General features: G+C 41.1%; 1 protein-coding gene across 2 annotated transcripts in view; it reads right to left on the bottom strand.

The window, feature by feature from the left end:
* MAMDC2 (MAM domain containing 2) overlaps nucleotides 1–17,206 on the bottom strand; it is a 179,657-nt gene that overhangs the window by 73,097 nt on the left and 89,354 nt on the right. For both annotated transcript variants that reach the window (XR_001002521.1, XM_011948898.1), the window contains exons 8-9: nucleotides 12,587–12,730; nucleotides 9,042–9,307 (exon numbers count right to left, since the gene is read on the bottom strand). Coding sequence is in view for 1 of the 2 variants with exons in the window: in XM_011948898.1 (XP_011804288.1) it covers nucleotides 9,042–9,307; nucleotides 12,587–12,730 (410 nt within the window). In the remaining variant the exon portion in view is untranslated. The remainder of the gene's footprint in view (nucleotides 1–9,041; nucleotides 9,308–12,586; nucleotides 12,731–17,206) is intronic.

Raw genomic sequence — 17,206 nt, 5'->3', positions numbered from 1 at the left:
TCATTAGTCTTTCTCTGCTCAGCTAGATTTAATAAATGATATGTGTGAGTACTATGCTAAGAACTTTATATGATGCATTGTCTTTGATCTTTACCATATACTATGGATATATGGGTATACTCCTGGTATACCCATTTTACACATAAAAGAAAAGTAAGGCTCAGAAAGGTTACATAACTAGCTCAAACTGTAATGCCATAAGTGCCAGTGAACCCACAGCTAAGTGTCTTATGCATTATGCTACATTTTCCTCTAACCCACAGCTTTCCTTTGTCTATGTTAAAGCACCTTGAATTTTGACCCCTCCTAGGAGCCAAAGTTATTTCTAAACTAAAACACCAGAAGGTTAAAAATAAAGTCTAAATTTTTTTCAGGAATCCTGAGAGTTAGGGCTGGACTCCCCTTCTCACCTGCTCCTACACTTTTGATGTTAGCCAGGCGAGGGCTGGGAGGGCTTTTTACACTAGGCTTAGTGTAAAAAGCATTAATTCTGGAGTCAAAAAGACCTGGATCTGCTTCTCAGTTCAGCCACTTAATAGCTGTGTAATGCTGAACAATGTCCTTAATTTTCTGCCTGAGCATTCCTCATCTGTTAAATGGTGCTGGACTGCTTTCCTTCCTAGGGAGCTGTGGCATCAAATGAAGTGCTGGAGAGTGTGCAACAACAGCCTGTTGTTGGCAGCTGTGATAATATCACACAGAATCTGTCTATAAGGCTACTTTGCTAGAATGGTCTAAGGGAAACTCTTAGCATTGCTTCATCCCTATAGTTTCTGCCAAAGATTAAACTACCCAGGGAAGACAGCAAGGGGTTATTAATAATCAGCCCATTGTCCTTAAAACAGGCTAGGTAAATGCAAATAGGAGAAAGCAAGGTAAAGCAACATCCAGAGTGAGCCATCAGAAAGGCACAGGGGAGGCAGAAGGCAGCCATCAAGAGTGAGGGAAATAAGAGGAGAGAAGCTGAAAGGCTGGACATCTTTACAGTTCTGCATGGGCTGCTGCTCAGTCACCTCCGCTCTGGTCCCATGTGACAACTCACTGAGAGGTGGAAATAATGTTCATGAAAATAGGTCCTGTCTTTGAGTTGGGCCCTGAAGAATCATACCTGACACGCTTTAGAAATGGGTTCAGAGGTCACAAAGCATAGGCAGGCGACACATGTGTGCCAGGCTCTTAGTTTAGGCATTCGTTTCTACTAGATCATCTGGGAGACCTTGAGCTAGACTGCATTCTAAAATGTCAAGGACATTGAAAAGAAATACTTTACTTCCCTCACAGGAGTATTGTGAGAATTAAATAACAAAAGGTACCTACACCTCAAGGCAGGCTTGAGGAACCTCATTTTCTCCAGGTGCACAAGAACAGGCCTTCCCCAAGATTGGAGAGAGACCTTGGCCACCCAAAGATACCGTGCACTAAAAGGCAGGCTTCAGAGTTGCCTAGACCATGATTCAGACCCCAACTCTGCCACTTCCCAACCTTAGAAAGTCTACTCATTCATTCTTTTATTCATTCATTGACCACATAGGTATCAAACAAAATGTATTGAACAGAATTTTACTCATGACCTACTTTGTACCAGGGCACAGTGCTAGATGCTGTGGATACAGAGATGAACAAGACCAACAAGGTCCCTGTCCTCATGAATGCTGTATCTTCACAGGAAAAGAAATGGACAATGAACAAGTAACAAACAAATGAGATCATTTCAGATTGGGATAAATGTTATACACAAAATAAACTGGACAAACTAATGAGGAGTAATCTGGGTATGAAGAAAGTGGTTACAAACTGGGCGGCAGTCAGGAATGTTCCTTTCTGAGAGGAAGCACTTGACCTGGGATAGAAGCATGGGAGCCAGCTTGATATGGGAATGGCTGGGGAAGGAGGCACCCCCTGTGCAGAGCACTGGCCCTGGGCCAGGAAAGGCCTTGGGACTCAAGGAACAGAGAGAAGGCCCACGTGACTATGTGGACTCTGGGACTCTGATTGTGGCAGAATGAAAGCAGATGAAGCCAGCAAAGTGGGGAGTGATCCAACTGTGCAGGACCTCAAAAACCACAGTATGGGATGAAGTTTTATTCTGAAGGCCATAGAACAGTTACACACAGAGGAGGGACAAGATTTGATCTCCATTTCAAAGAAATGATTCTGGCTGCTGCATCTCTCTCTCTCTCTGGAGTATAGAAAGAGTAAGGTGGAAGAGAAGATCCAGCTACGAAGATATTGAAGTCGTTTAAGTAAGAAATGATGGCAGCTTAGACTAGGGTGGTGGCTGGAGAGAGAGAAGTGGACATGTTTGAGATGAATTTTAGGGGTGTCACTGAAGGGTTTCATCTGGAATTTGGGGAAGAGTGGCAATGAAACAGGAGGAATCAAACTATTTAAATGTCCTGAAACTTCAGTTTCTTCCCCTAAATTTGGTGTTACTGTAGCGTATTAAGGACTAAACAAGTGAGCATGTGCTGCCTAGCACAAAGTAGGTACTTGATAAACGGCCAGCTTGTCCCTTGTTCTGACCCAGGTTGAACTCTGAACCTTCTAGAAGTTCCAGCAAGTTCATTTCAGGACTCAGTCATTAGAAATTCCAACTATGAAAAAATGTATGCTAAGCTCAATAGGTTCAGAAAATTCTCTTAAACTGTCATCAGTTTGGAAGTAAAGTCGATACTGAGTTATTAAACCATCCAGAACAGCCAATATGAAGCTTCCAGACAGACTGTAACAGCTGGCAAGTGTTGGCCGTATGCTTATTTGGATGCTCTGTGACTTAAAACTCCTTTCTCAATGGCAAGAATTTTTGGAGAAACATGTACTCTCTGTAGACAGAAACCACATGTGGAAAACAATAGCCTAGGTTTGGGTGTCATAACTCTGGAAAACTCTTGATCTCTGAAGCTTTGACAGGGGTGAGTTACTCACAGTGAAAAAGCTACCTAGGGGCAGGAAGACCATTCATCTAACTCTGTTCCTACCCAGCTGTATGGTCACAGGAACATCTCCCAGCACTTCAGGGAGGGGGACCTGGGCAGGGACACTACACAGACATATCCTTGCACAGGCCTTTGGCTGCCACAGAATCTGCTGGGCTACCATGCCTGGTTTCAGTGCAGCTCAGCTGCATATGAGCCTGAAACACACAGTCTTTCTTATTGCTCTCTTCTTTTCTGCTTTTATACTACTTTTGTAAAATATTATGTTTTTATAAAATATTATACTTTTATAAAATAACTTTTGTAGTTATTCAGAGCAATAGCTCTCTATGTTGGATGTTACAATACCCTGGTGCACTTTATAAAATACTGATTCCCAGGCCCCCACACCAAAAGATTCTGACCTAATCAGTATAGTAGATGCACCACCCAACTGATCCTTCAGGAAATAAGGGCTTACTCTCCCAGTTGCTGAAAGTGTAGCCAGTGGACAGCACTCGACTTGTTAGTCATCTGTGGAAAGTTGCTGGGCGTTTCAAGGCAATACCCTCTTCCTGAGGTAGCCAGCATCCAATGACCAATCAATATGGGACGGTAAAGACAACATTGCTCAACCCAGGACAACTCTGAAAGGCCACACCAGTTTCAGAGCTCCCTGTAGGTCAGCTGAAGCCTTCCTTGAGAATGCACTGCAGCCTGACAGCTTCTCCTGCCTGATCGCCTGATCCTGCTTCCTTTCCTTCCCTTCCTTCAGTGGTGATCCCAAGAGCAAACCTCATAAACTTCTTGCAAATAAGTCTCCATCTCAAGGTCTGCTTTCCTTGGTTTGGGGTAATACTTGGACATCCGCATTATAAAGCTCCAGAGGTGATTTTTTTTTTTTTTTTTTTTTGAGATACCCAGGCCAGAGTACAAATCTTGGCTCACTGAAACCTCTGTCCACCTCCTGGGCTCAAGCAATTCTCCTGCCTCCGCCTCTCGAGTAGCTGAGACTACAGGCATGCACCACCATGCCCGGTTAATTTTTAAAATATTTTAAAGTAGAGATGGGGTTTTATCATGTTGGCTACGCTGGTCTCCAACTCCTGACCTCAGGTGATCCACCTGTCTCTGCCTCCCAAAGTGCTGGGATTACAGGTGTGAGCCACCATACCTGGCCCTCCCCAGGTGATTTTAATGAAGGTGAATAATCCCTGCTCAAAAGTCAGAATGTGACAATCAGTCAACAGACAATTAGTGAGCACCAACTGAGTGCCAAGTACATTGCTAGGGTTTTGGTCCCAGATGGAAAATTGAGAGAAATTAAGAAAACTGACTCTGATTGCAAAGCTAGCAAGTGGCAGACTTGGGGTTTAAAACTAGAGAGATTGCTGTGTCTGTTCCCCTAATCACTATGTTATGCTGTCTCCAAGATGATGGAAGGGAAGCATAGGATACCAGAGAACCCTAATCTCGCCATGCTGTATAGGCGTGAAGAGTGGGGTCAAAGAAGGATTCTGTGAGGAAGTGAGGTTTAAGCTGAGATCTAAATAAGAAGAGTGTAGGCAGAGGCAACAGGGAATGCAATAATACAAGGTAGGAGAGAGCAGAGTGTGTCCCAGGAACTGATTGCTCAGTATGATTAGAATGGAAAATGCAAGACGTAAACCTGGGGAGGTGGCTGATGCTAGAGCATGCCTTTTCTCTAAGAGCAAAAGGAAGCCAAATGGTCCCTGCAGGGGAGGGTTGCAGCTTGATAACTCTACTGCTGGACAGAGACAGATTGCAGGGAGCAAGAATGAATGGCAGGTGAGGATGGTTTTTAATTTCAATTGTCAGATTCAATTTAAAGACCAATGGTTCTCATCCAAGGATGGGATGACACCTCTAGGACCATTTGGAAATGTGTAGAAATAATTTTGGTTTTTGCAATAATCACAGATGCTAAACATCCAGGAAGGTGAGAAATGTTCTCACCACAAAGGCACAACTGTCCTCTTCAAAATGCCAAGGGGGGCCTCATAGGGAAATCATGCCACAAGCAAAGCACAGAAGGCTTAACTGTAGAAATATAAATGTTCTAAGCCATAACAATGTGAAAGTTCAGTAATTGTGTATCTGGGAGAATTTGGGAAGTCAAGGGGGTAAGAGAGGTGAAGGGAAATGCGGGGTCAGGGAGATTTATTCATTTTAACATGGTGGGGTGTCAAGAGACATTGTCTAAAGTGTATGGATCCAAAAATAGATGGTTTAGTATACTAAAGTTGTAAAGGGAACCAAGAAAAATGTTCAAAATAAAAACAAAACTAAAAATTATGAGGAAGAGAGAGAAAAGCAGGAGGAATAGAAGGAATAGTGTAAGTTCCTTCTCTTTCATAGTAGGGAGTCAGCCAACACAGTTAAGGTGAATGAATCAAGAAATGGAGGTGGAAATATATTTAGAGTTATAGAGGAAGCCATCAGTGAATCAGGAAGAAAAACCATCAGAAAAACAAGAGGTGGAAGTGAATTTTAAATATTTATTTATTTATTTTGAGATGGAATCTTGCTTTGTTACCCAGGCTGGAATATAGTGGCACGATCTTAGCTCACTGCAACCTTCACCTCCTGGGTTCAAGCGATTCTTGTGCCTCAGCCTTCTGAGAAGCTAGGACTACAGGTGTGTACCACCCAGCCTGGCTAATTTTTGTATTTTTAGTGGAGATGGGGTTTCACCATGTTGGCCAGGCTGGTCTCAAACTCCTGACCACAGGTGATATGCCTGCCTTGGCCTTCCGAAGTGCTGGGATTACAGGCGTGAGCCACCACACCCAACCAAATGAGGCAGTTCGTCTTAATGTTTGTTTATTTTGAGATGGAGTCTTGCTCTGTTGCCCAGGCTGAAGTGCAGTGGCATGATCTTGGCTCACTGCAACCTCCGCCTCCTGGGTTCAAGCAATTCGCCTGTCTTGGCCTAATGAGTAGCTGGGATTACAGGCACGTGCCACCATGCCTGGCTAATTTTTATATTTTTTTTTAGTAGAGATGGGGTTTTGCCATGTTGGCCAGGCTGGTCTGCAGTGGCATGATCTTGGCTCACTGCAACCTCCGCCTCCTGGGTTCAAGCAATTCGCCTGTCTTGGCCTAATGAGTAACTGGGATTACAGGCACGTGCCACCATGCCTGGCTAATTTTTATATATTTTTTTAGTAGAGATGGGGTTTTGCCATGTTGGCCAGGCTGGTCTCGAACTCCTGACCTCAGGTGATCCACTCGCCTCGGCCTCCCAGCGTGTTGTGGGAGCCACTACACCTGGCTGGAAGTAGAATTTTGAGTTCAGCAGTAGGGACTAGTGAGGGAAACTCTGACTTCTCATTTTATCCCTTGTCTTAAATATATTTTTGTATGTTTATTTCAACCTGTATATGTTATATAAGTAAGTGAACTTCAGTTTCCTGCCTTATCCAATGCATACTTCTTCTATGGTGGATGTCAAATGGTTCTTTTACTCTCTGAGAAGCTATTTCTGTGTAACAGGGACCTGCCAAGAACTAAGGGCCACTTTGAGACAGGTAGCCAGAGTTTTCTAGTGTTGAACTGTACTGTCTCCTCATCTGCACTGGGATTGAATCCATAACTCGTTCTTTCTGAGTGCTGTAAGAACTCCTCCGCCCCCACTGGGTCTAGATCCATTTTTCCCTAAGTGGTTGTGGGGAACTGTGCAGTTGCTGGGCAGCTTGGTAGTTGGCCTCCAGAAAAGAAAAGGGCAAATTCCCAGGGGCACTGTTATCTGCTAGGAGGTGTGCACCAATTCAGGTATAAGCAGAGACTCACTATAAAGGAATGGGCAGATTCCTAAACAACCCATGTTTGTTAATAGAGGATAAAGTGGGGTGGGGTGAGATGAGTGGAGTGATAAGCAGGAGTTAGAATCCAGCATGGCCTGAATTTTAACCGTCTAAACAGTGGCTCAGCTGGGTCTCTATTTGCCATTATTTTTTACAGCAACTGGTAAAACTACTCCTCTATCTTTTTATGTAGCCTTTCCGTGGGCTTTACATGACATTGCATGGTAATTAGTTGCTTATGTATCTTAATCTTCTACCATCTGTGATCTCTTCTTCCTCAAGGGTAGGATCTGAGCCTCATTTTTATATTCCTTGTACTGAGCATGTACCTAATAAACACTGGGTGAGTAAAGAAAATGGATGAATATATAAATAAATAAATAAAGCCAAATGAATAAATAAAATGCTTATTATATCCTCCTTTAAAAAAATCAGCAAAATAGGACATAGAGTGTAACAAAGATTCCATTACTTTTGGTGCACCCCTGATTTTGGGACTCTGGTATTTGCTTGTGTGTGTGTGTGTGTGTGTGCATGTGTGTGTGTACATGCGTGTATGTGTGTATTACTATAACTACTTGCAAGAGTTAAATAATTGGTAATGGGAACTCAAGTTAGGCCTTTGGGATCCCTAAGAGGTGCAGAGAAACTTGGATTTCTCCAGGACTAATGAATTGAAGAGGAAAGTTCAATAATGCTGCTGCAAGAGTCCGTCTATAAGATGACATTTATAGGAAGAAAGGCTCATTCAAAAATTATTTGATATTGTCTAGGCAATGAGCTTAAAGAGCAAGAGTCTAAGCTAAGGGTAGAAACATGGTACCAGAAACACCTGTTTGCTTCCTCTCTCATCCAGGGAGCTGAGCATTATATCTCAATTTAGTTAGGTAATCAAAGACTGATAGAATTACACAAGGAATACTTACAACACTATCTACTTAATTAGCATACAAATAAAAAGAAGACTTTTCTGTAAGATTGTGGTAAAACGTAGATGCTTCTACTCTGCTGGAGGTATTAGAAATTAGTTTAGCTCTTTTAGAAATCAGTAAGTCAAGGAGGCTGCCATGCCATTCCTGCCTAGCAATGGAAAATAGTTTTTCTTCTTACCTAGCAATGGAAACAAAAAATTTTCAGAGGTCTTTGATTAACCATGGTAAAGATTTAATGATGTCCTGGTGGGTTTTGTAATGGACTAAAAGTAACCAGGCAACATTGTGATAGGAGTGGTGTACTAGATTTCTGTAGCAGGAAGTTATAGATGGACACAGCTATGATTCTATCCAGATGGTTGTAACCAAGAGAAGTTCAGGCTATGAATGTCTGTGCAGGTTCTACTGTTCCCCCAAGTTTGCAGCTTCCCCAGGGGAGCCTGCACTTTGGGTAACTCCTGGATTTGAATGTGATAGTCTGATTGATTGATTCATTCATTCCTTCATTCCTTCATTCAACAATGTTTATTGAGCTACCACTCTGTGAGTTATCTGTTTGAAGGACAGCACTTTCTTATTTTTCTTTGGGACCCTTTCTTACACAGACAGGATACTCAAGAGATATTTGCCGACTGACTGACACAGGTTGAAACAAAATGGATTTTTCCCACACTGGTTTCATTCTGAGTTGCAGTGGTAGAATTTATTGCATCTGTAAAACTTCTTTAAGTTTATGAGTTGCTAAGCTTGAGAGATTACAGCTTTCTTTTCCATTCCCGCTGCAATAAATACCTCTTTTTATATTCTCATTTCTATCAAAATCAGATGCTGATGGTTACCTTATGTAAATTCTCTCTGGCTAGGGCGGTGTTGGTTCTATATTTTTTAATGGACTTTCTCATCCTGTGTTCAGCTAGAGCCTTAGGTTGTTAACCTTAAAGCCTCAATGCAGAACCAGGCTCACTGATTTCACCTTTTCAAAATACTAGCATTCCCACTAGTGTGTGTATGTGCATTTGAGAGAGAGGGAGGGAAAGAGAAAGAGAGAGAGACAGAATTATGACTAAAGTTTCAAACTAAAGTTCAACTGTTGAACTTGGACATGTACTCCCAGTCTTTGGATTAGTCTCAGGGAATTTAAGAGATAAACAAAAAGCAAACTCTAGGTGGCTGTGATTCAGACACACAGAAAACAGAAAGTAACTGAAGGATTAATCTGTATATGGCTGGGAGTAGGGTGTGAGGGTGAGGCCGTAGGCCTGAACAAAAGGAAAATAATATCTCACCAGTTGACAGTAGCTAGATGGACATTCACAAACTAGTCCAGCAACTGAACATGGACACAGAACAAATTGGCTCTACTGTACCTTGGTAGGCATGGGCTTCTTAAAGGTGATTTCAGCTTGCATCCAAACACCCCTTGGGGACTCCAACACAGACCAGATCTTCTCTTGAACTACATGGTTCTCTTCAAAGATGTAAACGGCTAGGGTGTCACTCATTTTTAAAAATCCATAGATGGCATAATGAAAACGCAGACAATACTGTAGGTTTCCTGGTAGGGAGGGCCCATAGAGCCTTCCAATGTAGCCAGGCTGAGATGTGAACTTTGTGTTGGCTAGCAGGTAATACCCTGCAAACAAGATAAAGCATATCAGCAATGCAAAATAACCTAATCTAGATTAGCAGGTGGTAAAAGGTGATTAAAGTAGTAGAACTAGACAGCAAAGACTACCAGCTGTGCTTTAAATGACAGAAAGCATTTTCTAATGTCTGTGGCTTAAGTGACAGAAAACATCCATGTGCCTCATTGAAATGAAACCTCATTTAATTCTAAGCAAACCTTATAAACTAGTACAGATTTTCTAGCACATGCCCAGATTTCAGTCATTAATTAGGATTTACACTTTTCACAAAACAAAAAGGATGAAATCATCTTGGAGATACCAGCTGCTTGGGTCAACCATCTGACTTAGATTGTATATTCCAAGGACTGAACCATAGTAAATGGAAGGCCCAGAGCAGATTTTTTCTTATTATCTCTTTAGTGACCTATAGAGATGGCAGGATTTCAGGCTGGCCTGGCAGTCTTTGTGGAAGTTTGTGTCTGGGCAGAGTCCAGTCCTCTCTTGGTCAAATGTTAAACCTGCCCTTGAAGAGCAGGTTTTTCATCAGATGGATCCTCCCAGGTGCTGAAGATCTGTGTTCTTCCTTTATTCCTTCTAAATAACAAAGAAAAATAAAATCAGGAACCTCCCCCTCCCACCATCCCCATGGTCAATTTAAAATGAGTTCGTGTATCCTGGAAAGCCTGGGCAGAAAAGAAAAAAAAAACAAAAACAAAACCCACCTTCTTTTTCTCTTTCTTTTTTCTGCTCCTCCTCCTGTCAGTTTTCTTTTGGGTGCCTCAGTCTTTGTATACCGTTTAGTTTTACCCAGTTATTTAACTCAAAAGAAGAGAAAGACATGCCAGAGCTCTCTCTCCCTCCATACACCAAGAGGCCATGTGAGGACACATGATAAGGTGGCCATCTGCAAGCTAGGAAGAGACCCCTCACCAGAAACGACCCTGATGGCACCTTGATTTTGAACTCACAGCCTCCAGAACTGTGAGGAAATAATGTCTGTTGTTTAAGCCACCCAGTCTGTGGTATTTTGTTATGGCTGCCTGAGCGGACTATTATGGGTGGCCGTACAACAGCCAGAACAACCTTTTTGAAACCTAAGTTTCATCTGTGTTTTTTTCTGCTTAAAACCTCTCAGTGGCTTCTCATGTCCTCTATAATAAAATTCCAAATGCTTCCTGTGGCCTGCCACACCCAGGATCTATCTCCCTCTCTGACATCATTTTCCTCCATTCTCCTCCTCACCATTCCTCCCCACGGTGCAGCCATACAGACCTTCCTATTCTGTGGTGTGACCAGCTCTTTCCAAATTCAAGGCCTTCACAGATGTTGTTCCCTCTGCCTGGGTCACGCCCACTATCCCAGCTAACGGCAGCTTTCCTCAGAGAAACCTTCCCTGAATGCTAAACCAAAATTAGATTCTTCCCTCTATTCTCTCTCAGAGCTCTCTCTTCATTTCTTTGTATTGTGAAAGAAGGGGATCAGAACATGCCACCCCAAACTATGTCACTTTGGCATTTTGATTATTTTGAGGTAAAGTCTCTTGAGAAACAGCAGAGGCAGGAAGGACCCTTTGACCTCCTCTTTTCTATTATACTTAAAATCAGGTCATAAAATTTCCTACGAACCAGGTGTTCTCCCTGTCCCAGAAAGGGAAGAACATTCTGTCACTAAAGACTGAGAGTTGACACCAAAATGGATCTGTACAAACAAACCTACTAACATAACCCTCATCTTCCATTAGTTTCCTTCATATATTTCCTAGTCACTTTCCCACAATTTACTGCCCCTGGAAACTTAAGCCCCCTAACCCCCCCCTTTTTTTTTGTCTTGCTACTTCTCCACAATTTTATTATCCTATGTTTAAAATGGTATTGAAGCTCTCAGGCCTATCTGCTTCTTTGGGTCTTCATTGTTTTTATGAAGGCTCCCAAGTACAGGTAAAAATATTAAATAAAATTTGTGTTTTTTTCTTGCTAATCTGTCTTACATCACTTTAATTCTTAGGTCCAAACATGGAACTTAAGAGGGTAGAGGTAAAGTTTTTCCTCCCTGACAGCACTTGCCACAACCTGTGATTATAAGTTTGTTTGTGTATGTATTTGTCTAATGTTTCTCTTGCCCACTGAAAAGATTGTCTGTGATGGGATTCACTTCAGATTTGTTCACTATTGTATTCCCCAGGAGTTAGTCCACTTGAATGTTTCATTACTTTGAAAATTGACAAACTGAGAGTATGGTGAGTCTTTTTGTCCCTAAACAGCTCCCCGTTTCATCAGTTCACTGCTCCCAGAACTCAAATGGTTCTCTAGAGATGATTTTCCAGTTAATCAGCCCAAGGTCAGAATAGATTCGGTAGGGCCTTTATTTCTACAGGTTAGGCAGCCTCTAAGAAAAGAATACAAAATTACAAGCACGAAATTGTGAGGGCTCTTTCAAGGCCTTTCTCGGGGCTGGTACAAGGCAGGGGCCCTGGAACCTAAGCTTCACCAGCTCCATGGTAAACTCACCTCAGTCTCCAGTATATAAATATGTATTGAATAAATGAATGAGACACTGAACTCCTTGAGATCAAGCTCTTTGCACTTGTCTCCACTGGGTTGGGCTCCACAAAGGCTATCATTAAATTAATAGGTAATCCCTACACAAGGAACACTCAGACTCCTGTTTCCAAAAGCTCCTTGTAAATAATATCCATCAAGTGTCCACTCAACATTTTTAAATAGCTTTTCCCCTCCACAATAGATTTTTAAAATTATAGGAAAATATACATGGTATAAAAGTTACCATTTAACCATTTGAAAGTGCACAATTCAGCGGCATTTTGAGCATTCACAATGCTGTGCAACCATCACCACTACGTAGTTCCAGATCATTTTCATCACCCAAAGGCAACCCCATACTCATTAAACACTCTTATTCCCTCTGCCACGGCCCCTGGCAACCACTGAAATCTTCTTTTTATCTGTGGGAATGTGTCTTTTCTGGAGATTTCATATAAATACAACTCAACAGATTTTTTTTCCTTAAAAGTATTGCATCTAAAGTGAGTTCCTAAATATTTTACAAGGATTTGCCTGTTTAATTAACTAGCAAATAGGTCTGCTAACACAACAACTTGAATTTCAATTTTAAAAAATTGTCAAACACAAGATTACTGATTGTCTTTGCTTCTTCACAGTTGCCTTTTTTCTTTAAGTCAGTGTCTTTGCAGGTATGACGTAGGAATGGCCAATAAAGCTTACGACTACCCAAGATATCCCCACATAGACAGATCCCTGATTTACCTAAGCCTGTAGTGTGGTCTCCAGCCCGATACATGTTTGGTTTTACTTTCACTCGGGTCCAACCTGGACCTTCTTTATCTTGGTAAAAGTTGCAGAGATCTTGCTCAAAATTGCAGCTGGCTTCCACAGCACTGAACAGAAGTTCTGAGCAAAGGACAAGCAAAGTTAATGACAATCAGTCCCAAAGATCTCAAAGGACTACATCAACTGGTTGACAGATATTTATATATACACATTTGTACCAGGGGAGACTGAAGAAGTAAAACACAACTAAATATCTTTACCCAAAGGGCTTGCTGACAGGTTAGCATCAAACCAGCGTTTCAACATGACAGGAAAATTGTTCTTTTCCTTTCTAAAGGGAGGGGAGAAAGGAGCACTGTTCACATTATAAAAATGAAGTACCCGACTTCAAAAGAAATTTCCTTTCATGACTGTAAACATTTATTCATATACTTCTTCACAATTCACAATTCATTCATAAAAGTTTTAAAATAAAAAAAGGGAAAGGGAAGATATTTTATGGGACTCAATTTGTCTCTAAGATGAAGATTTTAGATGTTTTACAGAAACAATTTTCCTTTGTTGCTCAACCTCTGTGTCAGAAGCACAGCTGCTGTCTACTTTGCCATCAGTAGTAGGAGCTGATCTGCTTGAAGAAAGTCATCACTCAGTTTAAATCATGCAGGTCAAAGAGTCACAGATCTGTCATGGGTACTGCTATTGCTTTGATTTCACCGAGTTCTGGTATTATTTACCCTGTTCTATAAATACCTCACCCCAGATAGCCTGGAGGGAACATAAAAGAGTTCTGCTCTTTAAGAAGACATACAAATGGCCAACGGGTAAATAAAACAGTGTTCTACATCACTAATCAGCAGAGAAATGCAAATTAAAACTACAACAAGATATCTTAGAATGGCTATTATTAAAAAGACAAAAATTAACAGATGTTGGTGAGGAGGTGGAGAAAAGGGAACTCTTATACAATGTTAGTGAGAATGTAAACTAGTACAGCCACTATGAAAAACAGTGTGGAGATTTCTCAAAAAAATGAAAATAGAACTACCATTCGATCCAGCAATCCCATTACTGGGAATCTACTCAAAGGAAAAGAAATCCATATACCAAAAAAGATACTGCACTTGTATGTTTATCTCAGCACTATTAACAGTACCAAAGATAAGGAATCAACCTAAGTGCCCATCAACGGATGACTGAATAAAGAAAGTATCATACGTACATACAAACTGGAATACTATTCATCCGTAAAAACAATGAAATTATGTCTTTTGCAGCAACATGGTTGGTATTGGAGGTCATTATCTTAAACGAAACAAGTCAGACACAGAAACACAAATACTGCATGCTCTCACTCATAAGTGGGAACTAAATAATGTGTACACACTGATACAGAGAGTGGAATGATAGACAGTGGAGACTTAGAAGGGTGAGGGAGTAGGAGGGGGTATGGAAGATAAGAAATTACTTAATGGGTACAATGTATGTTACTCCAGGATGGATACCTTAAAATCTTCACTTAACACTATGCAATGTATGCCTGTAACAGAACTGTACTTGCACCACATACATTTATATAAATAAAATACTTCTGCTTTTTTGAGAATAACTTTTAATCCTATCAACAAGTGGCTTGTAAATCACGCTGTTCAGATTGCCCTCTTAGAACAGAGGGGATGTGACTGTAGCAGTTGGGATATATTCGGTGCAGCCAAGTGTGATTCTTCTCTGCATGCTGACACACATGTCTAACAATCCAGGATTATGGAGAGAGGACGTGTTGAATAACTGGAAAATTATCTCTAGAGAAACATTTGAGCTCTAGGAGCAGTGAGCTGATGAAACAGCTCACTATAAAAACTTACTGTATTCTCAGTTTGTCAATTTCTAAAGCAAGAAAGCATTCAGGTGGGCTGAAGAACTGACCCAGATTAAAGTGGATGAAAGACGCATGACACCAAATGCTACCAGGGATTCAAGATTCAATCTTGGTCCAGAAGAACAAATATCTGTAAAGGTTGTTATTGGGGCAATTGGAAACATTGGTGTATGGACTGAAAGTTAGTTGATAATGTTGTATCAGTATTAAATTTCCTGAACTCCATAATTATCCTATAGTTATGCTGAAGAACGTGTTTGATTATAAAATACACACTAAAATATTTAATGGTAAAGGGGCATGATGTTTGCAACCTATTCTTAAATGGTAGATAAAGCAAACATGGCAAAATGTTAATTTGTAGAGCTGGGTGAAGAGTATACAGGAGTTATTTGTAGTTTTCCTGCAAATTATGCCCGAGTTTGAAATGATAGAAAATTAAAGAGCTCCAAGAAAATTAAATTTTAAAAAGTAACTGATTAACAACACATTACAAAAAAAAAAAATTAGGTAAAAAGTGTTCCTGTATAATTAGAACCTGATTGTATCTCAGGGGATATGCCCTAGGAAGTGCACCAGGAGCAAATCCAGATGAGCCAGACTGGAGAAGAGGAAATGAAGAGAATTCTCAATGCTCTAAGATGGGTAGATTAGCCCACACCCTGGTCTGCCTGATTCTGTCAGCACCAGGGTATATCTTTAAGCCCTGAAGATAAAGTCTGTGAAAAATGAACAAGATGTTACACAAACAAGGATCCTTTGACATTCTCCCATGGATATTTGAGACCACAGGAAACCCCATTAAAGTATTCAGTATTAGTCACCCCTCTGCTACTGGGTAATAAAAAAAACAAACAAAAATCCCAAATCTACAGATGGCCATCTAACTCAGGAAATGGGGTGGCACTGCCAAGTGCCATGCACGAAGAGAAGAGTAGGTCAGTTAGTTCCTCATCAGGAATGAATCTTCTTCCTCACAGCCTCCTTTTTTTTTTTTCATTCTTTCTCCCAGCTAGAGAGGGTAGAAGAAGGAATGAATCTTAAAGCAGTGCTCTTGGGCAACTGCAAGAGAATCTTAACTCAGTTATTAGATGTGTGGGACGGGGTGGAAGGTGGCATAAAAATGTGAAAGTTTACAGAAGTTTTATTCATAAGCACCAAAACTTGAAAGCAACCAAGTTATGTCCTTTAGTAGGTGAGTGGATACATAAACTGTGGTACATCCAGACAACTAAATATCACTCAGCGCTTAGAAGAAATGAGCTATCAAGCCATGAAATGATACAGAGTAAACTTAAATACATGTTACAAAGTGAAGGAAGCCAGTCTGAAAAGGCTACATACTCTATGATTCCAACTATATGACATTCTTGAGGCAAAACTATGGGGACAATAAAAAGAACAGTAACTGCCACAGGTTGGGGGGAAGGAGAGGTGAATAGGCAAAACAGAGTTTTTTGTTTGTCTTTTGTTTTTGAGACAGGGTCCCACTTTGTGGCCCAGGCTGGAGTGCAGTGGTGCAATCTTGGCTCACTGTAGCCTCTACCTCCTGGATTCAACCTATCCTCCTTCTTTAGCCTCCTAAGAAGCTGAGACCGTAGGCATGCACCACCATGCCTGGCTAATTTTTGTATTTTTTGTAGAGACAGGGTTTCACTATGTTGCCCAGGCTGGTCTCCAACTCCTGGACTCAAGCAATCCACCCTCCTTTGCCTCCCAAAGTGCTGGGATTACAGGTGTGCACCAGCATGCCTGGCCTGAATATAGAGGGGATTTTTAGGGCAATGAAAATATTCTGTATGATGCTACAATGGTGGATACATATCATTATACATTTGTCTAAATCCATAGAGTATACAATACCATGAGTGAAACTTAATGTAAACTATGGACTCTGGGGGACAGTAATGTATATGAAGACAAGGGGACTATGAGAGACCTGTGTACCTTCCTCTCAATTTTGCTGTGAACCTAAAACTACACTAAAAGAAAATGCCTATCAAAAAAACTTAAAAGTAAGCAAGGATCACTTCTCTCCATGGTGATAGACTGAGTCATACAGAAAATATTTTTCTGATGATGTGATTATAATATTTTGCTAATGAATAGATTTGAAATGGATTTTCCTGGGGTCTTGAGGAGGTCTGATTAAAAAAAAAAAATCTCAAAAGCCTAACTCAGGGGCTAAATCTTTTTCACCTAGAGTGCTGCTTCTGCCGTGAGACAGTGTCTGATTCCTGAGGATGGGGCCAGAGGCCTGTTTGTGACCTGAATGGGTGCAGAGCCTTTGCTTCAAGCTTGTTTCAGAGGTGTTAGTAAAGGGCAGATCACAAGTTGAGCTGCTGGGAAGTGTAATGATGTATTTGAAGCGTAGGGAGGAATCAGAGGCAGTTGGAAGCCTCTGAGCATCTGTTGGTGATCAAGAAAAAAAGAACTAAATCCCCTTTAAGCAACTTACCAAAAAGCATCATAATGTAATCTTTAATTACTTGCTTTCTGACATTTGAACTTTTTAGAAGTGAGAAGCTTTGAAGATAATCTAATTAGCAGGAATGTGTTGCAGTTTGAGAGTAGTTGGGAACATTTCTCATCCTTTCCTCTGCTCCATGGAGTTCATGGAGAGAAACTCAGCATCAACCCCACAGATCTAAAAGGCTTATCAGCCCCTAGAGTGCTAAAAGACAGATACTAGGGGCATTGTGTTCTCTACACTGCCAACC

Source organism: Colobus angolensis, unplaced genomic scaffold (assembly GCF_000951035.1).
Source record: "Colobus angolensis palliatus isolate OR3802 unplaced genomic scaffold, Cang.pa_1.0 Scaffold286, whole genome shotgun sequence".
Taxonomy (NCBI): Eukaryota; Metazoa; Chordata; class Mammalia; order Primates; family Cercopithecidae; genus Colobus; species Colobus angolensis.
This window is presented reverse-complemented; position numbering and strand designations above follow the sequence as displayed.